Source organism: Paroedura picta, chromosome 3, assembly GCF_049243985.1.
Source record: "Paroedura picta isolate Pp20150507F chromosome 3, Ppicta_v3.0, whole genome shotgun sequence".
Taxonomy (NCBI): domain Eukaryota; kingdom Metazoa; phylum Chordata; class Lepidosauria; order Squamata; family Gekkonidae; genus Paroedura; species Paroedura picta.
In genome coordinates this window covers 42,884,780-42,904,943 of record NC_135371.1, presented here as the reverse complement: position 1 = coordinate 42,904,943, position 20,164 = coordinate 42,884,780, and the positions used below count along the sequence as shown (strand labels likewise).

At 41.6% G+C, this 20,164-nt stretch overlaps 1 protein-coding gene across 1 annotated transcript in view; it reads left to right on the top strand.

The window, feature by feature from the left end:
* Positions 1–20,164, top strand: part of COL7A1 (collagen type VII alpha 1 chain) — a 159,156-nt gene that overhangs the window by 106,927 nt on the left and 32,065 nt on the right. Inside the window, exons 76-91 of the mRNA XM_077325428.1 lie at positions 486–686; positions 3,763–3,798; positions 5,189–5,233; positions 5,971–6,042; positions 7,404–7,448; positions 9,961–10,023; positions 10,231–10,275; positions 11,647–11,682; positions 12,937–12,972; positions 13,776–13,820; positions 14,158–14,190; positions 15,643–15,705; positions 15,811–15,846; positions 16,208–16,288; positions 17,902–17,970; positions 19,738–19,773. Coding sequence (XP_077181543.1) covers positions 486–686; positions 3,763–3,798; positions 5,189–5,233; positions 5,971–6,042; positions 7,404–7,448; positions 9,961–10,023; positions 10,231–10,275; positions 11,647–11,682; positions 12,937–12,972; positions 13,776–13,820; positions 14,158–14,190; positions 15,643–15,705; positions 15,811–15,846; positions 16,208–16,288; positions 17,902–17,970; positions 19,738–19,773 — 942 coding nt within the window. The remainder of the gene's footprint in view (positions 1–485; positions 687–3,762; positions 3,799–5,188; positions 5,234–5,970; positions 6,043–7,403; positions 7,449–9,960; positions 10,024–10,230; positions 10,276–11,646; positions 11,683–12,936; positions 12,973–13,775; positions 13,821–14,157; positions 14,191–15,642; positions 15,706–15,810; positions 15,847–16,207; positions 16,289–17,901; positions 17,971–19,737; positions 19,774–20,164) is intronic.

The following is a 20,164-nucleotide window of genomic DNA, read 5'->3' as shown; positions in this document are numbered from 1 at the left end:
TCCCCTGGTCCAGTCTTTTTGAAACATGGGGAGTGTTTTCAGGAGAGATACAAACTATGCTGAAATTGTGGTGCCTGTGCCTTAAAAAAAGCAGCACTCTAGACCCCTGGCTTCCCTATTATCGAGATCATTGGCTATACTGGCCCCCATAGGCTATAGTGGAGTTGAAGGCATTTAAAGGTGATGTGGTTCCTTTAAATGTATTTATGAAGCTGCAGCTTCCCACAGAATGGCGTTTAAAGGGAGTGTAGTTTTTGGGATTATCCAGGATTCGCCATGCTCTATATCCAGTTGAAAGAGTAAGGTATTTTCCAGCTATGTTTTTGGCTCAGAGCCAGATGCACACCCCTATTGCAGAGGAAGGAATAAGACTCTGCTGCTATTATTAGACTCAATAGCAAACAGCGTTATTTGGCACTGACGTGTTGGATATACATGTCTCTGATTGGTCTCAGAGAACCTGCTCAAACTTGTGTTTCTTGCAGGGTGTCATTGGATTCCCTGGAGAGAGAGGGCCAAAGGGAGAGCAAGGTCCACCTGGCCCACAAGGTCCAACAGGACGAGCCATTGGAGAGCGAGGACCAGAAGGACCACCAGGCCAACCAGGAGAGCCTGGCAAACCTGGAATTCCAGGAGTACCAGGCCGGTCTGGAGAACTTGGAGAAGCTGGGAGGCCTGGAGAGAAGGTGAGTCAAAGATAAGAAGTCAAGGATAGGAAATGTAAAAGAGCCCCTTAATCGATAAGGTTCCAGATGTGGTCAGGAGGCTATAAAGCTGGGGAAATTGTGGACAAAATGGTAAATACAGTTTCAGGAATGAATTTTTCAAATACATGTTTTTTAAAGTGTTCTGTCACAACTTTGTAAACATCCAGGACAGCTTAAAAAGAAATGCTTTGATTCCAAGTTCTTATGGAATCAAGTTTGTAAACTTGTAGACAATAAACAGCACCAATTAAATGGTATGCAGCTTCTAAATTCCTTGGGGAGCCTGCTACTATTATAAAACAATTTATAGTTCTTTCTGAAACTCAGCAGAGGTGAGGTATCAATCAAAGAAATTATACTTCTTCTTAAGGGATTACAATTAGGAAAAGTACCCTTCTCTGATCTAATTCCCAATGTATTATTCAAGGCAGATCCACAACAGTGAGCCATAGACTTGGCCCCAATTTTTACTAAAATTAATTCCAGTGGGCAAAAATTTGATTCATGGAGACATTAAATTTTGTCCCAACATTTTAAAAGTTGGTCTAGACTGGACCCAACCTGCTTTCGACCAGTTCGAAACTTTGGGATTGATAGAATCAGAAGCCATACTTGAGCATGAACAAATAAGCTTTAGGTGGGGTTCCTCAACATATGTCCATTGTCTAGTTTTCTACCATTTGGCTGAGAACATCTTTTAAGGGGGTAATCATATGTGGGCTTTATTCACCTTAATAGGGCCTTTGATTCTATACATTGTTCAAGATTGTGGAATAAACTTACTTGAACTACTATGGACAAAAGGTTCCTAGGTCTTATTTAGCAACTATATCCAGGCTCTTGTGGCGCAGAGTGGTAAGGCAGCCGTCTGAAAGCTTTGCCCATGAGGCTGGGAGTTCAATCCCAGCAGCCGGCTCAAGGTTGACTCAGCCTTCCATCCTTCCGAGGTCGGTAAAATGAGTACCCAGCTTGCTGGGGGGTAAACGGTAATGACTGGGGAAGGCACTGGCAAACCACCCTGTATTGAGTCTGCCATGAAAACGCTAGAGGGCGTCACCCCAAGGGTCATACATGACTCGTGCTTGCACAGGGGATACCTTTATCTTTACCTTTATCCAGGCTCAACTGCCCAAGTAGACTGTGGGCATGAAGGGCACTTAACTAATTTATTTAACATGAAAAAGGAGGCACCTCCCTTGTTCAGTTTATTTCTAAACGATTTAACATCAATGTTTTACTACTCTGCCACCCGCTGAGACTTGTGTCCCTGTCCTTTATGCAGATTATGATGTTATTTTGTCTCAAACCAGTGTAGGTCTTCAAAGGGCCTTGTAGTCTTTCTCCCATTTCTGTTCCTGACAAAGTTTGGTCATTAATTATCTGGAATCAAAGGTCTTAGTTTTTACAAAAACTTGGAAATGATACCCACTTTAATGGTCAATCAACGGGTCCAATATTGAGCAAGTTAAAATCTTCTCCTATTGGGGGATTCTGTTCTTGTCAGATTTATTTAACAAAGCAAAACCAGGTGCAAACACTATAAATAAGTTTTTCTATAATAAGTGTGTGTGTGTGGGGGGGGGTATATTCCTGAAGCTTTGCAAGCCTTCCAGGTAGCTTAATCGTTTCTCTTTATTTTTAAAGTATTATGAAAATAGAAAAATATCCAATCACAATTGTACATATAATATATAATATATACCACCCAGAGCCGTAAAGAATGGGCAGTATAAAAATCCAAATAAATAAATAATATACATAAATATAAAGTGTGGTCTGTTTTAAAATTAGAGTTTAAAAATATGCGTTGGGTACTGCAAAGGATTTCTGCTGACAGAAGGGGGGGATCATTGATTCCCCTCCTCCCTTGATGCATTTCTGGAAGACCTCTGTACTTTAGGAACAGCGTTTCAAGGGATGTTCGGAGTGCAGGGAAAGCTGAGAAATTTCAGCTTCACTAATGGAAATCCCTCTATTAGGAATTCAACTATTATATGGTTGACTTTATGACCATTCCCCACTTTTTAATAACTGTATTTGTTTGAAATAATAACAATACTTGACATCCTTCTGATTCTGAATATGTCTCTGACTTTTTCCAGTAAAAGAACACACTCATTCTAGGATTCATAATGGTTTCTAAATCTGCATCCTCAACTTGGTCTTTAAAATAACTCCATAGAACCCCTCTGTCATTGGACATGTCCAGAATATATGTAGATAAATCCCTTTCTTGTCTCTAAGGTCAGCAGTAGACCCCTAATGCTGGGTTATCTATAGAGTTCAGCTTATTAAGTACTATTAGAGCTTCAGCTTATTAAGTACCATTAGAAACAGGTCTTAAAAGGATATTGCTTAAATCAGACAATATTAAGTTACTGTCAATGACCAGATATGTTTTGGTTCTCTAAAATCATAATGCACAAATATTTTTCACATTTCTTTTGGAAATTGCCAATTGTAGTCCTCAAATTTAACATACATTTACATAAATTGCCACCTATCAATCCATTCATAGTAATTTCAACAGAGTTAATTCCTTAACTTAGGTTTTCTTAGCAATGCTGCTACAGTGGTATGTATCTAATCATGCAGTCCCTCTAATGCAGGGGTAGTCAAACTGCGGCCCTCCAGATGTCCATGGACTACAATTCCCATGAGCCCCTGCCAGCGAATGTAGTCCATGGACATCTGGAGGGCCGCAGTTTGACTACCCCTGCTCTAATGGAATGCCATTTCATTTAAATAAAAAGTGGCTATTCCACTGATTCCTCCTCCCACTGCAGACCCCCACATTTCCCCCTTAACTGTTCCTGAGACCCGGAAGCAAATGCAAGGGGAGGGAGAGGGGGTGCTCCATGAACTGCAATAGGAGAAGAAATTCACAAAAGCTTCAGATGGCTGGATACACCCCTGTATGTGTACTTTGACCATACGTTCCAATTTTATTATATGTGATGATATGTAATAGTATGTTTTTGTTTATTATAAAATAGTTTTTAATTGGCTTTGAGATAAGGCAACATTCATGTATAACCTTTTTTTAAAATTCAAGGGTGATCGAGGTGAGAAAGGTGAACGAGGAGAGCCGGTAGGTGTTACATTTTGCTAGTTTACTGGGTCATACATTTCACTGTATAAAAGCATCTGAAGTTCCTTCTCTGGGTGTGGTTGTGGTCACACATGTAGATGGTATGACTTGGAAACGCAGATGTCCTGTTGGAGTCAAACTGTGCAACGCATGAGCTCCAGGGCTGAAAGTTTAAAAACCTAATATGACCCTGACAAAGAACTACCAACAGAGAGAATATTGCTTTGGAGGCAATTAATTCTCTCTATACATACATGCTATTTTTGCAATAAGAATAGTCAACCCCAGGCTGTTTTAAGACTCTGGAAGGAAAAAAAGAGACAGGTATTCATATTGTGCTCTTATTTTACTTTTTTTCTTTTTGCACCAGTGCTTAAAGCAATCCAGGGAATAAATACTGATTGGGGAAATGGCACGGGGAGGGGGCAATTAACACCCTCTTCCCTGATGGGCACTTTTTAGGACCACATTATATATGAGTTGGATCCAGACTAAATATCCTTCTAACAGGAAGTATGTATATCAGTGGAACAGGAATTCCCTGTTGCAACCCACTGATCTCTCTCAAATGCTGCTCCTGGGAGATAGGGACCCTCAGGAATGACATAAGAAGCAAACTGCAGCAGGGAGGGAAAATTAGTAAAATTGGATCTCTTATTAGAGGAAAATTTAGCCTGGATCCAACCTTCTCTTGAGTTTCAGTCATGAAGTTCTAATGAAATATGTAGTTTGGCACTTAGAGATCATACTAGAATACTTGCTCAAACGTAGTCAGATACATCAGCATTCACAACTCCAGATAACAATTCAGTTACAGTTGTATATGTTCCTGTAATCTGCACTCCTAAGACACTGGAATTTGTAGGACTGCTTCCTGGAAACTAATCTTTATGCCATTGTGGAGGAAGAATCTCAGAAGATGATGACAGTGTTTCCCTTTTAACTACGTTTGGTGGCTTATTTTCTCGCAGAGGCCTCTGTATATTTACATGGCTATGAAAATTCAACAGGTGCATGTTCTCCCAATATCAGACCAGTTGAGTTTCTTTTCATGGCTCAAGTGCTGTTGTTAATAAAAAGATTGCAGCATTAGTTATAATATCTATGGGCGATGACTTACAAAGGGTTAAACATCCCCCGTTCTCTTTTTCCTGTGTCTTACTTTCCCACTCTAAATTTCTCTATTTGAAGGTTACACTTAAAAAAAAAGAACAACATTTGGCTGTGTTTCATGTACTCTTGCAGACTACCTAGTCTTCCCCACACCTCCCTTTGCCTTTTGAAGTTGTTGTTCATGCTCTGTAAGCTTATTTCACTGAGAGTGAATGGAAATGAATCTCCAGCAAGTCATCCTTGACCTTGATCTTTATGCTGTATTTCTTGTCCTCAGGGTAGAGATGGTTTACAAGGCCCTCCAGGGCCACCAGGACCCAAGGTGAGTTGTTCATTCCTTTGATCAGTATTCCTTGGATGCTAGATCCACAATCAGATGCAGTGTAAAGTCACTGGAGCTGAGCTCTATCTTGAGCCTCTTCAGTTTCATGAGAAAATTCTTGGATTTCAAAAACTCTGGACAGGGAAAGGGGATTTGCTTGTTACCCAGCATCCTATCCCTTGTGGATTGCTTCCTTAAAATAGTTGCCAGGTTCAGCACAACACTCCCCTACTTATAGGTGAAATCTGAAACAGATGCTGAATACAATCTCTCCTCATTCGGGGTATATGTCAGTTATTTGATGTGTGGAGAGGGCAGAATCCTAAATTGTAGATATGTCACAGGATAGTGCAATTAGGTCTGGCAGTTTCTGCATCTCCATTAGTCCTGGAGACTGCACATTCTGTCTTGGTTTCAGAGCATATCCACAGATGTTCTCTACATGTGGTAGAAACCTGTTGGATATCTGTTAGATAAAGAATTGTGGAACACTGGAATGCTCAGGGGATGCAACCAGATGTCATCATGTATTTTCCATCCATGCAGCTTTTAAAATTCTGGTTATTAGCTAAACACATTACTCTCCTGCTTATATATCATTTAGAAAAATCTTATAAGAGTGACTGAGACTTTAAATTATGCTATTAGGAACACAGGAGGGAATGCATTGATTTGCTAGGTGTGTGTAAGACAGAGATCTCTTACTCGAGTTGTCTCAAGCATTTGTGTACTTTCAGATAGACTCGGTGGATGGGATCACCTCGGGGTTTCCAGGAGAACGAGGACCTGTAGGACCCAAAGGAAACAAGGTTAGTGGGTGGATGCTTCACCTTCTTTTGCTGTCCCAAGTTTCTGTCATGTTTATGGGGTGACTTTGAGCAGTGCAGGAGAAAGGTTGCTGATTAACCAGAAGACATTCTGTAAAACACTTAGATATCTTCAGTGGGGATAAAACTGTTCAATCTGGGATGGTGCTTCTTGGGTTGGTTAACATTTAGTGTTGCTTTATGCATTACACCCTAACTATTGTGAATCTTGATGAAGGTATGGCACTTCCTTATGAATTTCTCTAGTTGTTGATTGCCACACTAGAGTTATTAGTGACTTAAGTGCTGAAAAAAAAAGAGTCCTATTTTTATTCACCGATATTTATAGGAATTGATATTTAATTTCCCTGTTATTCAAACCAGGGAGCTGTTGGAATAATGCACACATACAAAGAGCTGGTCCAGCCAACTCCAACCCCTGATCTCTCTGGGAGGCCAGTTTTATTGAAACATAAAATTTACCATTGTGCATGCTCATAGTTACACAAGGCTGCTTCTTTGTGCAGCTGTATGAGGATACATTGTCAATGATACATTGTCAGCCACAAGTCCCTATTGTCTAATGATTGAAGGTTAGATTCTCACGGTAACTACATCATGTTAGCCACAAGTCCCTGTTGTCTAATGTCTGAAGGTTAAACATCAGGAGGTGATCATGCAGTATTCTCATGTCATGTCATATTGGCAATGAGCCAGGAGAGTTTGCCCTCACTGAAACTGCGTCAGCACAAACACGGATGAACCGTACAGGAGCCATGTAAATCATAACAGAATCTGAGATATCTGTATTGTAAATTCTCTCTAATTTCCTAGTGTTTAATATTTAGTAGGGCTACAGCCTCTTAAATGATTCTTGGTAGCCTTTCGATCTTCATTTAAATACAAATGTATTTGCTTGGTACCAAGGCTCCATTAGAGGTGTCTTTTTGAAATACTGACATCTCAGATAACTTCATTAAGCAGCAGCTTTCTTTGCCACAAGGAATGGCCGCAGGCATAGTTGCTGAGATTGATGCAACAGTATTAGTTGTCCCTTAAGAGAGAGGGGGAAGTAAGACCTGAATCCCATGGATGACTTCAAGGTGTGCTAGCCAGCCTCTGCTGTGGAGCATATTTCCTATTCTGCTGGCACTTCTGTATGCCTGAGAGCTCATTGAAAACTACTGATCTTTAGCAGATGGGGGTGCTAGTGGAAGTTGAAGGGCACTGCACAGGACAGGCTGTTTATGTCCATAGGAACCATCCACAGGATCCAAGCCGTTTGGTATCATGAAAAACTAGAGGAAGCTTTTCTTTTATGGTTTCTTTTATGGTTCACACATAACCTTTCTCTTTTTGCACAGGGAGAATCAGGACAAGATGGCGAGAAAGGCTCTAGAGGCGATAAGGTCTGAGTGTAGTAAGTCTCCCACCCCTGCATGTCTCCAGCTTTCCCTGTGTCTGTTCTGTTCTTCCACTTGCTAGAGGGGAATTTCTTCTTTTCTGCAAATGTTTGACTTTTTATCTTGCTTTTTAATCTGTTTCTCTGTCCCTTTTACTGGCTTCATGAAGAACTCTGCAATCCAGAACCAAAAAGGGGTTCACCTAGCCACTATGACACATATTTTGTCAACGTCCAGCATGGCCGGCTCTACAGTGAGGCGAGGTGAGGCAATAGCCTCAGGTGGTAGATTTTGGGGGGTGGCAACCTCCATTGCTACCACTACTTCACCCCCAACTACTTCACACCCCATCCTCCATTGCTACCACTACTTCACCTTCAGCCAGGAGCAAGTTGTGATAGTACAGGAACCCTTATGGGTACATGCATGGCTTGCTGCACGTGCTTAAAGGCTCCTGGGGAACAAGGAGGCAAGGAGTGTTTACTGTTCCAGCTTCCAGGTGATGGTGGTCGCAGCAGCAAGGGGAAGTAGGCAGGGGAGGTGGCCCCTAGTGTCTACCCTTTATTGAGATGCAACTGACTAGATAGTTAGTACTCCGTGTAGGACTATATACAACCACTGGGAGAAAGGGAAATTAGTCAGGGCTTGTTAGAATGTTGAAAATTTCAACTCATGCAAAATGAGGCAGCCAGAATGTTAACAGGAATTTGTGTCAAGGACCCAATGCTTTATCAACGTCAGTGACTTCCAGTTTATTTTCAAATTCAATTTAGAGTGCCTTTTGGAGCCTTAAAAAGCTTCGATACAGAGGGCTATCTCCATTCACATAAATCAGCCCATGTTTTGTGGTGTTCTAACAGGAACCTGTGCTGTCTGCAGTATGGCTGGTAGTAACTTATGGAAGAGTATTTTCAGGGCATCTCCACACCCATTAAATGTAGTGAAATGCTTACAACCACTGGGAGAAAGGGAAATTAGTCAGGGCTTGTTAGAATGTTGAAAATTTCAACTCATGCAAAATGAGGCAGCCAGAATGTTAACAGGAATTTGTGTCAAGGACCCAATGCTTTATCAACGTCAGTGACTTCCAGTTTATTTTCAAATTCAATTTAGAGTGCCTTTTGGAGCCTTAAAAAGCTTCGATACAGAGGGCTATCTCCATTCACATAAATCAGCCCATGTTTTGTGGTGTTCTAACAGGAACCTGTGCTGTCTGCAGTATGGCTGGTAGTAACTTATGGAAGAGTATTTTCAGGGCATCTCCACACCCATTAAATGTAGTGAAATGCTTACTTTACGTAGTTGTTATATGCCGGCTCCTCCATATGATATCGCCAACATCCAGCATCTGGGCACTAACCGGCTGCCTACATCTTCTATTTTAAAGCGCTAGTTGGGGAATCTTAAAAAGTGGATTCACCAACCTATTTAGCGTGAGCTGTGCAAGAGCAACAAGCAGGCCACCAGCAGAGGGAAGGTATGGAGGCTAAGATGCACTAAAGGCACCTATCTTATCCTGCCCTCACACCCACCTTCTTCACCCTTGTTCCCAGGGACGGAAATGTCTTTTTTTTAAATGTCTAACATCCTGGAGCAACAAATAGGCAGACAAGCGTTCAGGCAATGCCAAAAATAACTGCATTTTCCCCCAAAGTTGTAGCACATTGCATGGCTCTCTAAAGTCCTCCTTCCCCCCAAATCAGGAATGAGATTAATTTTTAAAAGTATCAAAAGATTCATGCATAGGTGTTTAAACAGAGAAGTATGAATTTTACAAAAATTAGCAGCCATTGTGGGACCTTTATTCCCTTTGTTAAATCATTGTCCCACCATGGTTTCCCTCTGATCTCAGCTTGGTGGTCTGGCATTTTTATATCTATGGGTATTTGTTTTCCAAATTCCAAAGTAACTTCCTTTGCTGTCACATTTAGGAAATCTGAATCATCTGCTGACTCCATTCCTCAGCAAGAATCTGAGCAGTGAGATCAGAATTAGAGTTTTAGAACTCTCTTTAAATGGGTATTTATGGACAGTGATATAAAAACTGATAAGAAAACAAGAATGGGGGGGGGGGAGAGGTCTGTTATTACATAGTTTGACGAGGAAATGCCAGGACATTTTTGAAAATGTGGAACTATTTCACAAAAGGGATTCTTCTGTTAAGGTGAAGTAAAACAATGATATGTTTCAGACAGTACTGTGGTATTGTCAAATCATAAGCACACCGTTAAATACAGCTCATTGATTTCAGTAGGACTTGACCGGCTTACTTTTGCTTTTATATCCAACCACTGGGAGCAAGGGAAATTAGTCAGGGCTCTTCCAGAATGTTGAAAACCTCTGTGCTCTTTGATGAGCTGAAGAGACCATCTTTACAAACTGGGTGAAGAACTCTTGGGGAAACGAGGTTGCAAGGTGATCAATGCAAGGAGTGAGGATAGGCTGTTGGGATAGAGGTTTGATGCAGTAGCGCTGCCTTCTTGCTTTTATGACACGCAAGTGACATTTTGAATTGCAGGGTGAAGCAGGGCAGAAAGGAGAGAGAGGTGAAGCTGGTGAAAAAGGCAGAGATGGCAATCCTGTAAGTACTGATCATCCAGCACAGCTGGAATTCGTACAAGCTACTGGAGAGGAAGCAGTCCTGAAGTTAGAGTTGCTGACGCTTTTTAGAAATAAATGACAGACAGATACTTGATTCTGTATTAGGCTGGTGGGTTTAACAGTGATGTTGATGTCTTGGTGGAATTTTTCTTACTCTTTCGTTGACTCTTTTTTTTTTTTCCTTCAGGGCCTTCCAGGAGAAAGAGGCCTTCCTGGCCCCGAGGGGAAATCGGTAAGAAAATGGGAGGAAGCTTCAACATTGATGTACAGGTGCCTTCTGAATAGGAGAGAAGGGAGAGAGCAAAGTGAGATTATTTGTCCAAAGAGCATAAGATTGGCTGAGATACATCTCCGAGAGGAGTTAACTGGTGGATCTGGACTCCTGAAGAAAATTGTATTTCAACAGATCAGGGTTCAGTTCAAGTTTGTCTGAGTGTTACGCAGAGACCACTGTATTTCTTCAATGTGCCAACTCTGCTCTTATAAGGAGGCATGAGTAGCTTCTGCCAAACTGGGAACTTGTGCTCACTTTGTTGGGGGGAATTCCTAGGGCAAACTAGGCCCTGAATGAAGAGGATAAAGATCATCCCTTTCTGGGACAGACAGTGATAGTGTGGGGAACCAAAATGATAATGAGGGGAGGAAACTGTTTATAGTTGCAGTGAACTTTCCATTGGTACCAGACTAGGGATGAGCTTTTCATCCATGCCTGTAATAATGATGTGTGTCTTTTTGATAAGATTTATGTGCTGATTTAGCAATCCATTTCCATGCCTTTCTTTATCAGCCTAGTTATTTTGACAGCCAAATGGACATGGATATGATAAGAGTCTGCTGTGCATTCTGTTTCCATTTGTGGTGTAACTTTTCAGTCACCCAGTGTTAGAGTAGGGCATATTTTGAAGGAGGCTTCCAAAGAAGAATCTGCCTGGTGTTCACCTCACTCATTAGTGGTAGGTTGGGAACTTTGACCAACACTTCTCCTGAGTGGACCAGGTCTTTCCACTCTGCTCTAGCAAAATATTTTTTTTTAATTCAAGGAGCTGGGTAAATGATTTATTACTGAAAACACCTAAACTCTTTCTCCAGCTCTATATTTTCCCTTTTTCGATATGTTTTATTCCAGTGGGGTGATCTTATTTTAATTAAACAGACTAAAAACTACATCTGCTGGGGGGTGGGGGTGGGCAGAAGTACTTGACCAATGGAACTCATTTATTGCCAGCCAGATCTAAGCATAATGAGGAACACAGGTTCTTCAGGTGACAACAACCAGCCTTCTTCCTTAATTGCAATAATTTGTGATGCTGGTTCACATGTCTCCATTTTTTTGTGTGTCATTCCCTTCCATCTAGGGACCACAGGGTTTTAGAGGGCCATCTGGCCCAGCTGTAAGTAACTTTCTTTAGTAGACTTGAAGCCTTGGTTATGGTTGGCTTTCTCTGCTCATGCACTCTCTTTTTTTGTTTTTGTTTGTTTGTTTCACTATCAGCAATTCTTCCTTGGCATTCTGTGTAAAGGAAGCAAAGACTGAGCCAGGCTTGCTTAAGGGGTTGGTCTGGGTCTTGCTAACTCTTTGGATCTTTGAATTGGATATTTTCAGGGCATGCCAGGCTTTCCAGGAGTTCTGGGCAGACCGGTAGGTGTCTCCCCCCCAGTCTCTTGCTTGCTTTACTGCATGTAGCAATACTCCTCTTGCTAATAATAGTATGCAGGTGTCCTCATTTTGTCGCATTTATGATCAGAATTGTAAACTGTGTAGACAGAAGGAGTTCATGGAGGCTAAAGCAGGGAAGTGGTATTTTCATGGAAATATCTTCTGTCAAATGGGAATCAGAAGAATGAAGCTTATATTTAAAAGCATTCTACTGTCCTTGCACAAACATGCCTACTATTTATTTTGCATTATTCATTGAATTTTAGAGTAATGCTGGTATGAACTAACAGACCAATGCATTTAGGGATTTCTTCAAAGGTCTGGTTTTAATACACACCAGTTCTTAACACATATATAAAATATGTACAGCAGCCAATAAGAGCTCCAAAGTAAGAGCTGTAAAATATCAGAGTCACTTAATGAAAGAAGAGTTTAGAATTCAGTCATTAGCTCTCTTCCAAAAGCTGCTCAAAATTTTCAATGATGTGTTTCCTTATTAGTGCATGTATGGACTGAATATGTTTTTAATGCCTAAAATTGATTTTTAAAAATTGAGAACCAAAAAAAGTGATATAATTTTAACAATAATACAGACAGTCAACCTAGGTCCTAACTGTTACCAGTTGGGTTTTTATAAATATCAGTTTGGCCATGAATTCATTCGGTGATTGTAGACTGTGCTTTCAACTCTCACACATTTTGTTACCTCATGCTAATTGTTCCAGACTGGAGAAATGGCTTTGTGAACCACCACAGAAATCTCCACAATCATGGCAGCCCCAAAAGTACTAGTGTGATTTATAGAAATCTCTGTGGAGTGCTATTTCACTCATTTCACCCACATGAAATTACGCACTACCATGAGGTTGCATATGACCATAGTCAAGTACTTTCTCCACGGAGAAGAAAAAATTATGATGTTAGTCAAACATGACTATAGATGTTTCCAACAGGTTGGAAAGATTATATGTACAACTACCACTGGCTATTCCAATGATGCTGCTTTTGTACTATTAAGGCTGTGCTAAAGCTACTTAAGTTTAGTGGACAAAAATATTTAACCTAACATTTGTCCATTTCCTGTTGTTTAATTCATCAGTGATCTGATCTCCCTAAAAATTAAGGGTATGAAATACATAGTGAAGTACTGGTGTACAAAAAGCAATCATCATCAAGAATGTTGAGAAAGAAAGTGATTGCAACTCTTGCACTGATTATGTGTCTTCATTCCTGCAGGGTAACCAAGGAGACCCTGGACCATCAGGCCCTCCTGTAAGTGAAAGTGGTATTTTCCGTTGCCCAAAATTACCTTCTTTGGCATAAATGCTCTATAACTCAGAATTGTTTTAATAAGAGAAATATTTGGTGACTCAGTTTATGTGTATGTGTATATGTGTTCAAAGCTGCTTAGGGTTGAGGACTGGTTGGGAAATATCATATGATGAGATCTGCTATATTACCAAAAAAGGATGGTTATTATGTTCGATTGTTTCTATATATTAAAGAATACAAAATAAAGATCTGCTGAATGGAAATAAGACTGGATTTGTGCTAGTAACAGTGGAGAGCATAGAAAACGTCATGGTTCCTGTGAGATGAGGGAACATGATGTGATGGTTGGATAGTTCTGTATTCTAATAAATTCTCAGGCTAGTAGAGTAAGATTAATTTGCCTTGGCCATTCTGAATCATCTCCTTGTCAAAAGGCTTAACTTTAAAAAGTAACAGTCGCTGTGGAGATGTAAAAATTAATCATATATTATCAAAAGTACATGGAATCCAGTGCAGAGAATTTTGCCACGAAGTCAAACCGTTACATGTTTTGATTTGTTTCCAATTCTGGTTCATTTGAAACTGTATCTGCATGTTTTTTGATCATATCAAATAAGGTAAGAGTTCCGTTTTAAGTTCAGATTTACTGACTCTTTGGTTACTCCATGGTCTGTGTTGTAAGCTTACAGAAAAGTCTGAGGACAGGATAAAAACCAAGTCTGTGTGTTTTGTACAACATATGAATTAACACTGTAATAATTTTTATGCTCTGGTTATTTTGAATATTTTCTCTGTCTTTGTAGGGTCCTGTTGGGCCTCCAGGTACTCAAGGCCCACCAGGAATAAAGGTAACTATCTATCTCACTCTATTAAAATGGCCATAGGCAAACCAAATGATTACATAACTTGCATAATTTTTTCCTGGCCAAGTCAAAAGCAGTGGAGAGTTGCATGCTTTTTCTGTAGGTAGAATTCCCCAGCTTTATATGGCTACTTATAAGAAATATCCTCTCCTGTGGAGCACCACAGCATACATTTATGAGTACCCTGTTTTCTAATTTTTTGGGGGGCACTCACCCTATTATTAAGCTTGTTAGTCCAAGTTCTCATTTGCAGGAACACAAATAATCATCACTGATGTCATTGTATGTCATGGGTTAGTAACAATGATGCCTTCATTCTTAGGGAGATGCAGGAGAGCCTGGTTCTAGCATCAGGGTGAGTATATCTAGACTTCATTCTCCAGCACACATGTGCGCTCTGGTCCATAGCAACCACTATGATGGCTTTGAAACAATACAGTGATTAATGTGTTTCATGTGGACCTTCCTTTCTAGCAACTGATACCTCCAGCACTCTGGGAACGCCCAGTGACTGTATAGCAGCTGGATATCACTGGAAAATTGAGTTCATCTTCTGTCTTCAGTGCAGCCCCACATTGGGACTGTGTTAGCTGATGCCTGTCTCAAATAGGATTTTTTTTTCTAGCTTCACTTCCCCTTTGGCTTTAGTTTTCAAATACTTATTTTTAGCACATAGGGGGTTGGCAGTGTCTTCTGTTAAGGTACATTTGGCAGCCATTTCACCACATGGATTTGGTTGAAGGTTCTTCTCTGTTTGCCCACAAGTAGTGCCAATCCTTCCTTAAAGGCCTAATTATTGTGTTTCCCTTGGTTCCTAAGGCAGCTCCATGGTGGCCTCTCTCTATGGTCTTATCACACTTCATGGATGCCCCCCTTGAGCTTTTATCCTCTTGCTCACTGCCCATGCTGTCTGAAAATGTAGCCTTTCTAATAATCTGCTAGGAGAATGAACAAGTTGGCGACCTTAGCATGGTCCCACCTTGTCTGAAGATCTTCAATGAGAAGGTTGTGTTGTACCCTAGTTTGGAGCTTTTGCCCGGGTTGTCTTCTAAGTTCCACCTCACCACACCTGGTTCTGAAAGATCTGTACACTGGACGTCAGGAGGGCTCTGTTATAAGCATCTTCTCAGTCCATATTAGGTGGGTTGTAGCAGCCACCCAGTCCTGTTTATAAGGCCTCAAGCAAGCCCTGTCCACTCATTATTAAGGCCCACTCCACCAGGGTTCAGGGGTCTTTGGCAGTTTTCCATCACAGAATACTGATTATGGATATATGTAAGACCACAATGTGGATTGCTGAAGGCACATTCGTCAAGCCCTGCACACTGAACCTGCAGTCAGGGAAGGACAAAGCGATTGGTAAGGCATAACTGTTGTTTCAGTATGAGTGTCACCTCTCCTCCTTCTCAATGTGGAGCTGCACTGAAGATGAAAACAAAGTTAATGTTAATCAGTGTCTTCTGTGCATGTATACATTCCCTCTGTCCTGGCCCATGGTGTGGTTTCTTAGTTTTTTCCTGTTCTTTTGGGAGTTTTGTAGCAGTATGGCAGGAACTGAGGATGAGTGGGTGCCCTCCTGAGCACATGACAGTTTGGGTGTGAAAAAAACCTTTGTGTCAGCTCCAGAGGGGAGGGACTCCATTCCTTGATTATTTTAAGCTAGAAAAATATCCTATCAAAAGCAGGCCTGCAAAGCACAGTCCAAATGTTTGTCTGCACACAAGACATCAATGACCGTCAGCCACAAGTAAGTCCACCTTTGTATTATCATTTATTCTTTGATGTATTTGTATTTACTTTACTGCAGGGTTTGCCAGGTCCCCAAGGGAATATTGGAATCCCAGGACCGCCAGGTCCATCTGGCCTTCAGGTAGGTACCAAGTAAGGTCATCTATGTGGGAAACTCAGATATTGAATTGTGAGGCTGATGGTTCATTCATTATTTTTATTCCTATTTGTTTTTGTTTCTTTGCAGGGACCCCAGGGGCCTCCAGGATTACCAGGACAAGTGGTGTGAATTTGCTTTTTACACTTTTCCAATTGACACACATATCTATCCCATTTTATATGGAATTGAAAATCGTTCCACAGTGAACACAACCCACTGGGATTGAGTCTTGCTGATACATTTAGTGTTCGGAGCTTTTGTTACTTATCTCTTTAACTAATAGCAGCTTACAGTAGTGACAAGCAGTTTCACCCATCATTGTATTTGACTATCTGTCCCAGGCACCATATTATACAGCTAAGTCTAGGAAGCTAGGTATCTGTGTGTTGATCAAATCAGTATGAAACGGTTCACAGAGGATGATGCCAGGAGTGTGGTCTCATGTATAGATGCATGCATGCACTAATTCCAGTTTTCATTTTAGGGTGAACCAGGGAAGCCAGGTGTATCAGGGAGAGATGGAGTCCCAGGGAAAGAAGGGGAACTTGGATTGCCCGGGAAAATGGTATGATCTACAGTATAAGTCTACATGTCGTTTACTTGGATTTTAGTAAAGCTTTTGATAAGGTTCCCCATGATGTTCTGATGGATAAGTTGAAGGACTGCAATCTGGATTTTCAGATAGTTAGGTGGATAGGGAATTGGTTAGAGAACCGCACTCAGAGTTGTTGTCAATGGTGTTTCATCAAACTGGAGAGAGGTGAGTAGCAGGGTACCTCAGGGCTCGGTGCTCGGCCCGGTACTTTTTAACATATTTATTAATGAACTAGATGAGGGGGTGGAAGGACTACTCATCAAGTTTGCAGATGATACCAAATTGGGAGGACTGGCAAATACTCCGGAAGATAGAGACAGAGTTCAACGAGATCTGAACACAATGGAAAAATGGGCAAATAAGAACAAGATGCAATTTAATAAAGATAAGTGTAAAGTTCTGCATCTGGGTCAGAAAAATGAAAAGCATGCCTACTGGATGGGGGATACACTTCTAGGTAACACTGTGTGAACGAGACCTTGGGGTACTTGTGGATTGTAAACTAAACATGAGCAGGCAGTGTGATGCAGCTGTAAAAAAGGCGAATGCCATTTTGGGCTGTATCAACAGGGGCATCACATCAAAATCACAAGATGACATAGTCCCATTGTATATGGCACTGGTCAGACCACACCTGGAGTACTGTGTGCAGTTCTGGAGGCCTCACTTCAAGAAGGACGTAGATAAAATTGAAAGGGTACAGAGGAGAGTGACGAAGATGATCTGGGGCCAAGGGACCAAGCCCTATGAAGATAGGTTGAGGGACTTGGGAATGTTCAGCCTGGAGAAAAGGAGGTTGAGAGGGGACATGATAGCCCTCTTTAAGTATTTGAAAGGTTGTCACTTGGAGGAGGGCCGGATGCTCTTTCTGTTGGCTGCAGAGGAGAGGACACACAGTAATGGGTTTAAACTACAAGTACAACGATATAGGCTAGATATCAGGAAAAGATTTTTCACAGTCAGAGTAGTTCAGCAGTGGAATAGGCTGCCTAAGGAGGTGGTGAGCTCCCCGTCACTGGCAGGCTTCAAGCAAAGGTTGGATACACACTTTTCTTGGATGCTTTAGGATGCTTAGGGCTGATCCTGCGTAGAGCAGGGGGTTGGACTAGATGGCCTGTATGGCACCTTCCAACTCTATGATTCTAGGATTCTATGATAAGATTATTAATTTTTTTTGTTCAAAAATGGTAATATGGCAAAACATGGGCTACTTGATCTAATCTGGCCCATGTGCACAAAAGCTATTATAAAGACTTTGATTCTATGACTTTGCATATCGCTAGGTTTTAGTCTGTATCATACACAGATTAAAGCCCCTTGCATGCTATCTTGCATGACATCTTGTTCAGCGTAGAGGTTGGAATGCAACACACAGTATGAAATACAAAACTGATAACTTTTATAATAGAGGCATGATAACAGGACTAAATTAAATCCAGGATTGTAGCTGAATTTTTTAACATTGTTTTTTGTTGAGTCTCTTAAAAGAACAGCTGCTGAAAATAACTTGAACCAAAGTGGGAAGTGTAGCCAACATTTCTATTCTTATTAAAGCCTGCCTGCCACTATTCATTGCTTTCTAGGGTATGCCAGGACCTGTGGGATCTGCTGGACCTAAAGGAGAACCTGGAGATGCAGGTCTACCAGGGCAGGTGGGTCACAGTCTATCTTTTATTTAGACATTTTTTCCTTTCCTTTTTGCTATTTAGTATTTGTTTTCCAAGCATTGTCTTTCACAGTGTGTCACAGCAACAACAGTGGAGGTAAGATAAGGGCTCTACCTACTAGGACAGAGTCTGCACTTACTTTCTTTATTCCATTGTCAATCCTGTTGAATTCAGATCACTTTGAACTCAGGTCTTCTCCCCCCCCCCCTCCCCATTGAAACAGGAAAGTCTTCTGCATGTGGTTAGGGAGGCTCAGAAGAGGGGGGGGAGGCAAATGGAGACTCTTTCTCTGTTTTCTTGAAGGGGGGAGAGGATCCAAGAAGTCAGAGGAGGGAGGAAAAAATCCTTTCTTTTCTTGAAGTGGGGGGGGGGTAAGAGGATCGAAGAAGGCAGAAAAAAAATCCAAGGCCAACAGAAGTTGAGAGAAATTAGGGGCTCCTCCTTTAAGGCAAGCGTGTCACATGACCAGATGTAGCCTATCAGAGGTTCTCTACCACGGAGCTTTCTTTCCCAAATGGATATTGAGGATTAAAAGCAGTCTGAGATATTGCACAATAAAGGTAGGGTCACTCCGGATCAATCCTTTAATTTTAAATCGCCCCAAATCCAAACAGAAATTGCATTCTGTGTAGAGGGCAGGGACTGAATCAATCTGGGGTTGGAATAAAAGCTCTGTGCAGTTTACACCTAGGCCACAGACAACTGCTGCTTCAAGATAGTGCCTTCTTGTGAGACGCTATCAGACTGATGGGCCCAGCAGGAATGGGGGTGTGCCATCTGTAGAAGAATCTCCTTCCCACCAGGAAGTGGCTGAGCATAGTAGCATGGGCAGGAGATCTGCCAACCCAGGGTGTTAGCTGGGGACAGGAGGGAACAGCAAGGGCCTCTGGATAGACCTGGGCAAACATAGCTGGAGTGTGGCAAGGCAAGGAAGGTGTTAAGAGAGGAACATGGCTCAGAGAAGGGAGGGGCTCTGCTGAGCTTGGACAGCAGGGGTGCAGAGCCTCAGGGATAAACAGGGAGCATGAGGAAGGCCAAGCTGGCTGGGAAAAGCTGAGAGAGTTAAAGAAGAACTTGCAGAAGGAGGAAGAGCAAAAGTGGGCCAGAGAAAGGCTTTGTGAACTTTGCTGATTCCAAAAGAGAGACATTTAAGTAGCACTACTGTTTCTGGTAGAGCCTCTTATGGCGCAGAGTGGTAAGGCAGCAGAAATGCAGTCAGAAAACTTTGCCCGTAAGGCTGGGAGTTCAATCCCAGCAGCCGGCTCAAGGTCGACTCAGCCTTCCATCCTTCCGAGGTCAGTAAAATGAGTACCCAGCTTGCTGGGGGGGTAAATGGTAATGACTGGGGAAGGCACTGGCAAACCACCCCATATTGAGTCTGCCATGAAAACGCTAGAGGGCGTCACCCCAAGGGTCAGACATGACTCAGTGCTTGCACAGGGGATACCTTTACCTTTTTTTTACTGTTTCTGGTGAGTTTCTGCTGCCCATAGATTATGTCCAGTTGTTCCCTGGTGGAACTACACATGGCAGGGGCACAAAACCCCATGGGCTTGATCTTGTTCTCTGCAAACACAGTTTTGTCCTTGATGTCTGAAAACAGCCTCAGAATAAACTAACACCTATTTTATATTTATATCTATTTCTTGTATTGTTCTTAGAAGAAAACTCCATTGCAAACTTTTCTTTCAATTAATGACTTGCACTGCTTTTTAGCATTCACCTTCTTTCTTCTTATCTTGCTTTCTCTAGAGTGTTGTGGGACCTCCTGGAGAGAAAGGCGAGAAGGTAAACTGCAAATATTATTTGTTTTATGTCAAGAGCAAATGTAATATAACCTGGTGGGACTAGGAACTGGAATACAGAATGTCTGGGTCCCTTGGTAGCTCAGAGAGGATCATAGCAGCCACACCAACAATTAGACTCTACAATCTGCTCCTGCAAATATTTGACCTTGAAAGGGTTTGCTGTGGCAGTGAGTACTATATGGATGACATGATCTTTTGGGACAGCACTGCCTGTTGACTGGTGTGAACTACTGCTAGATTGTTGACTTCTGAAAAATGTTTCTGTCCTACAACCAAAGAGGGCCATAGATAGAAGGAGTAATCTGTCTGATTTTTGCTATCTAGGAAAGGAATGAAAATCAGCAAAATGTAACAGGACTTTCTAGAAAGGG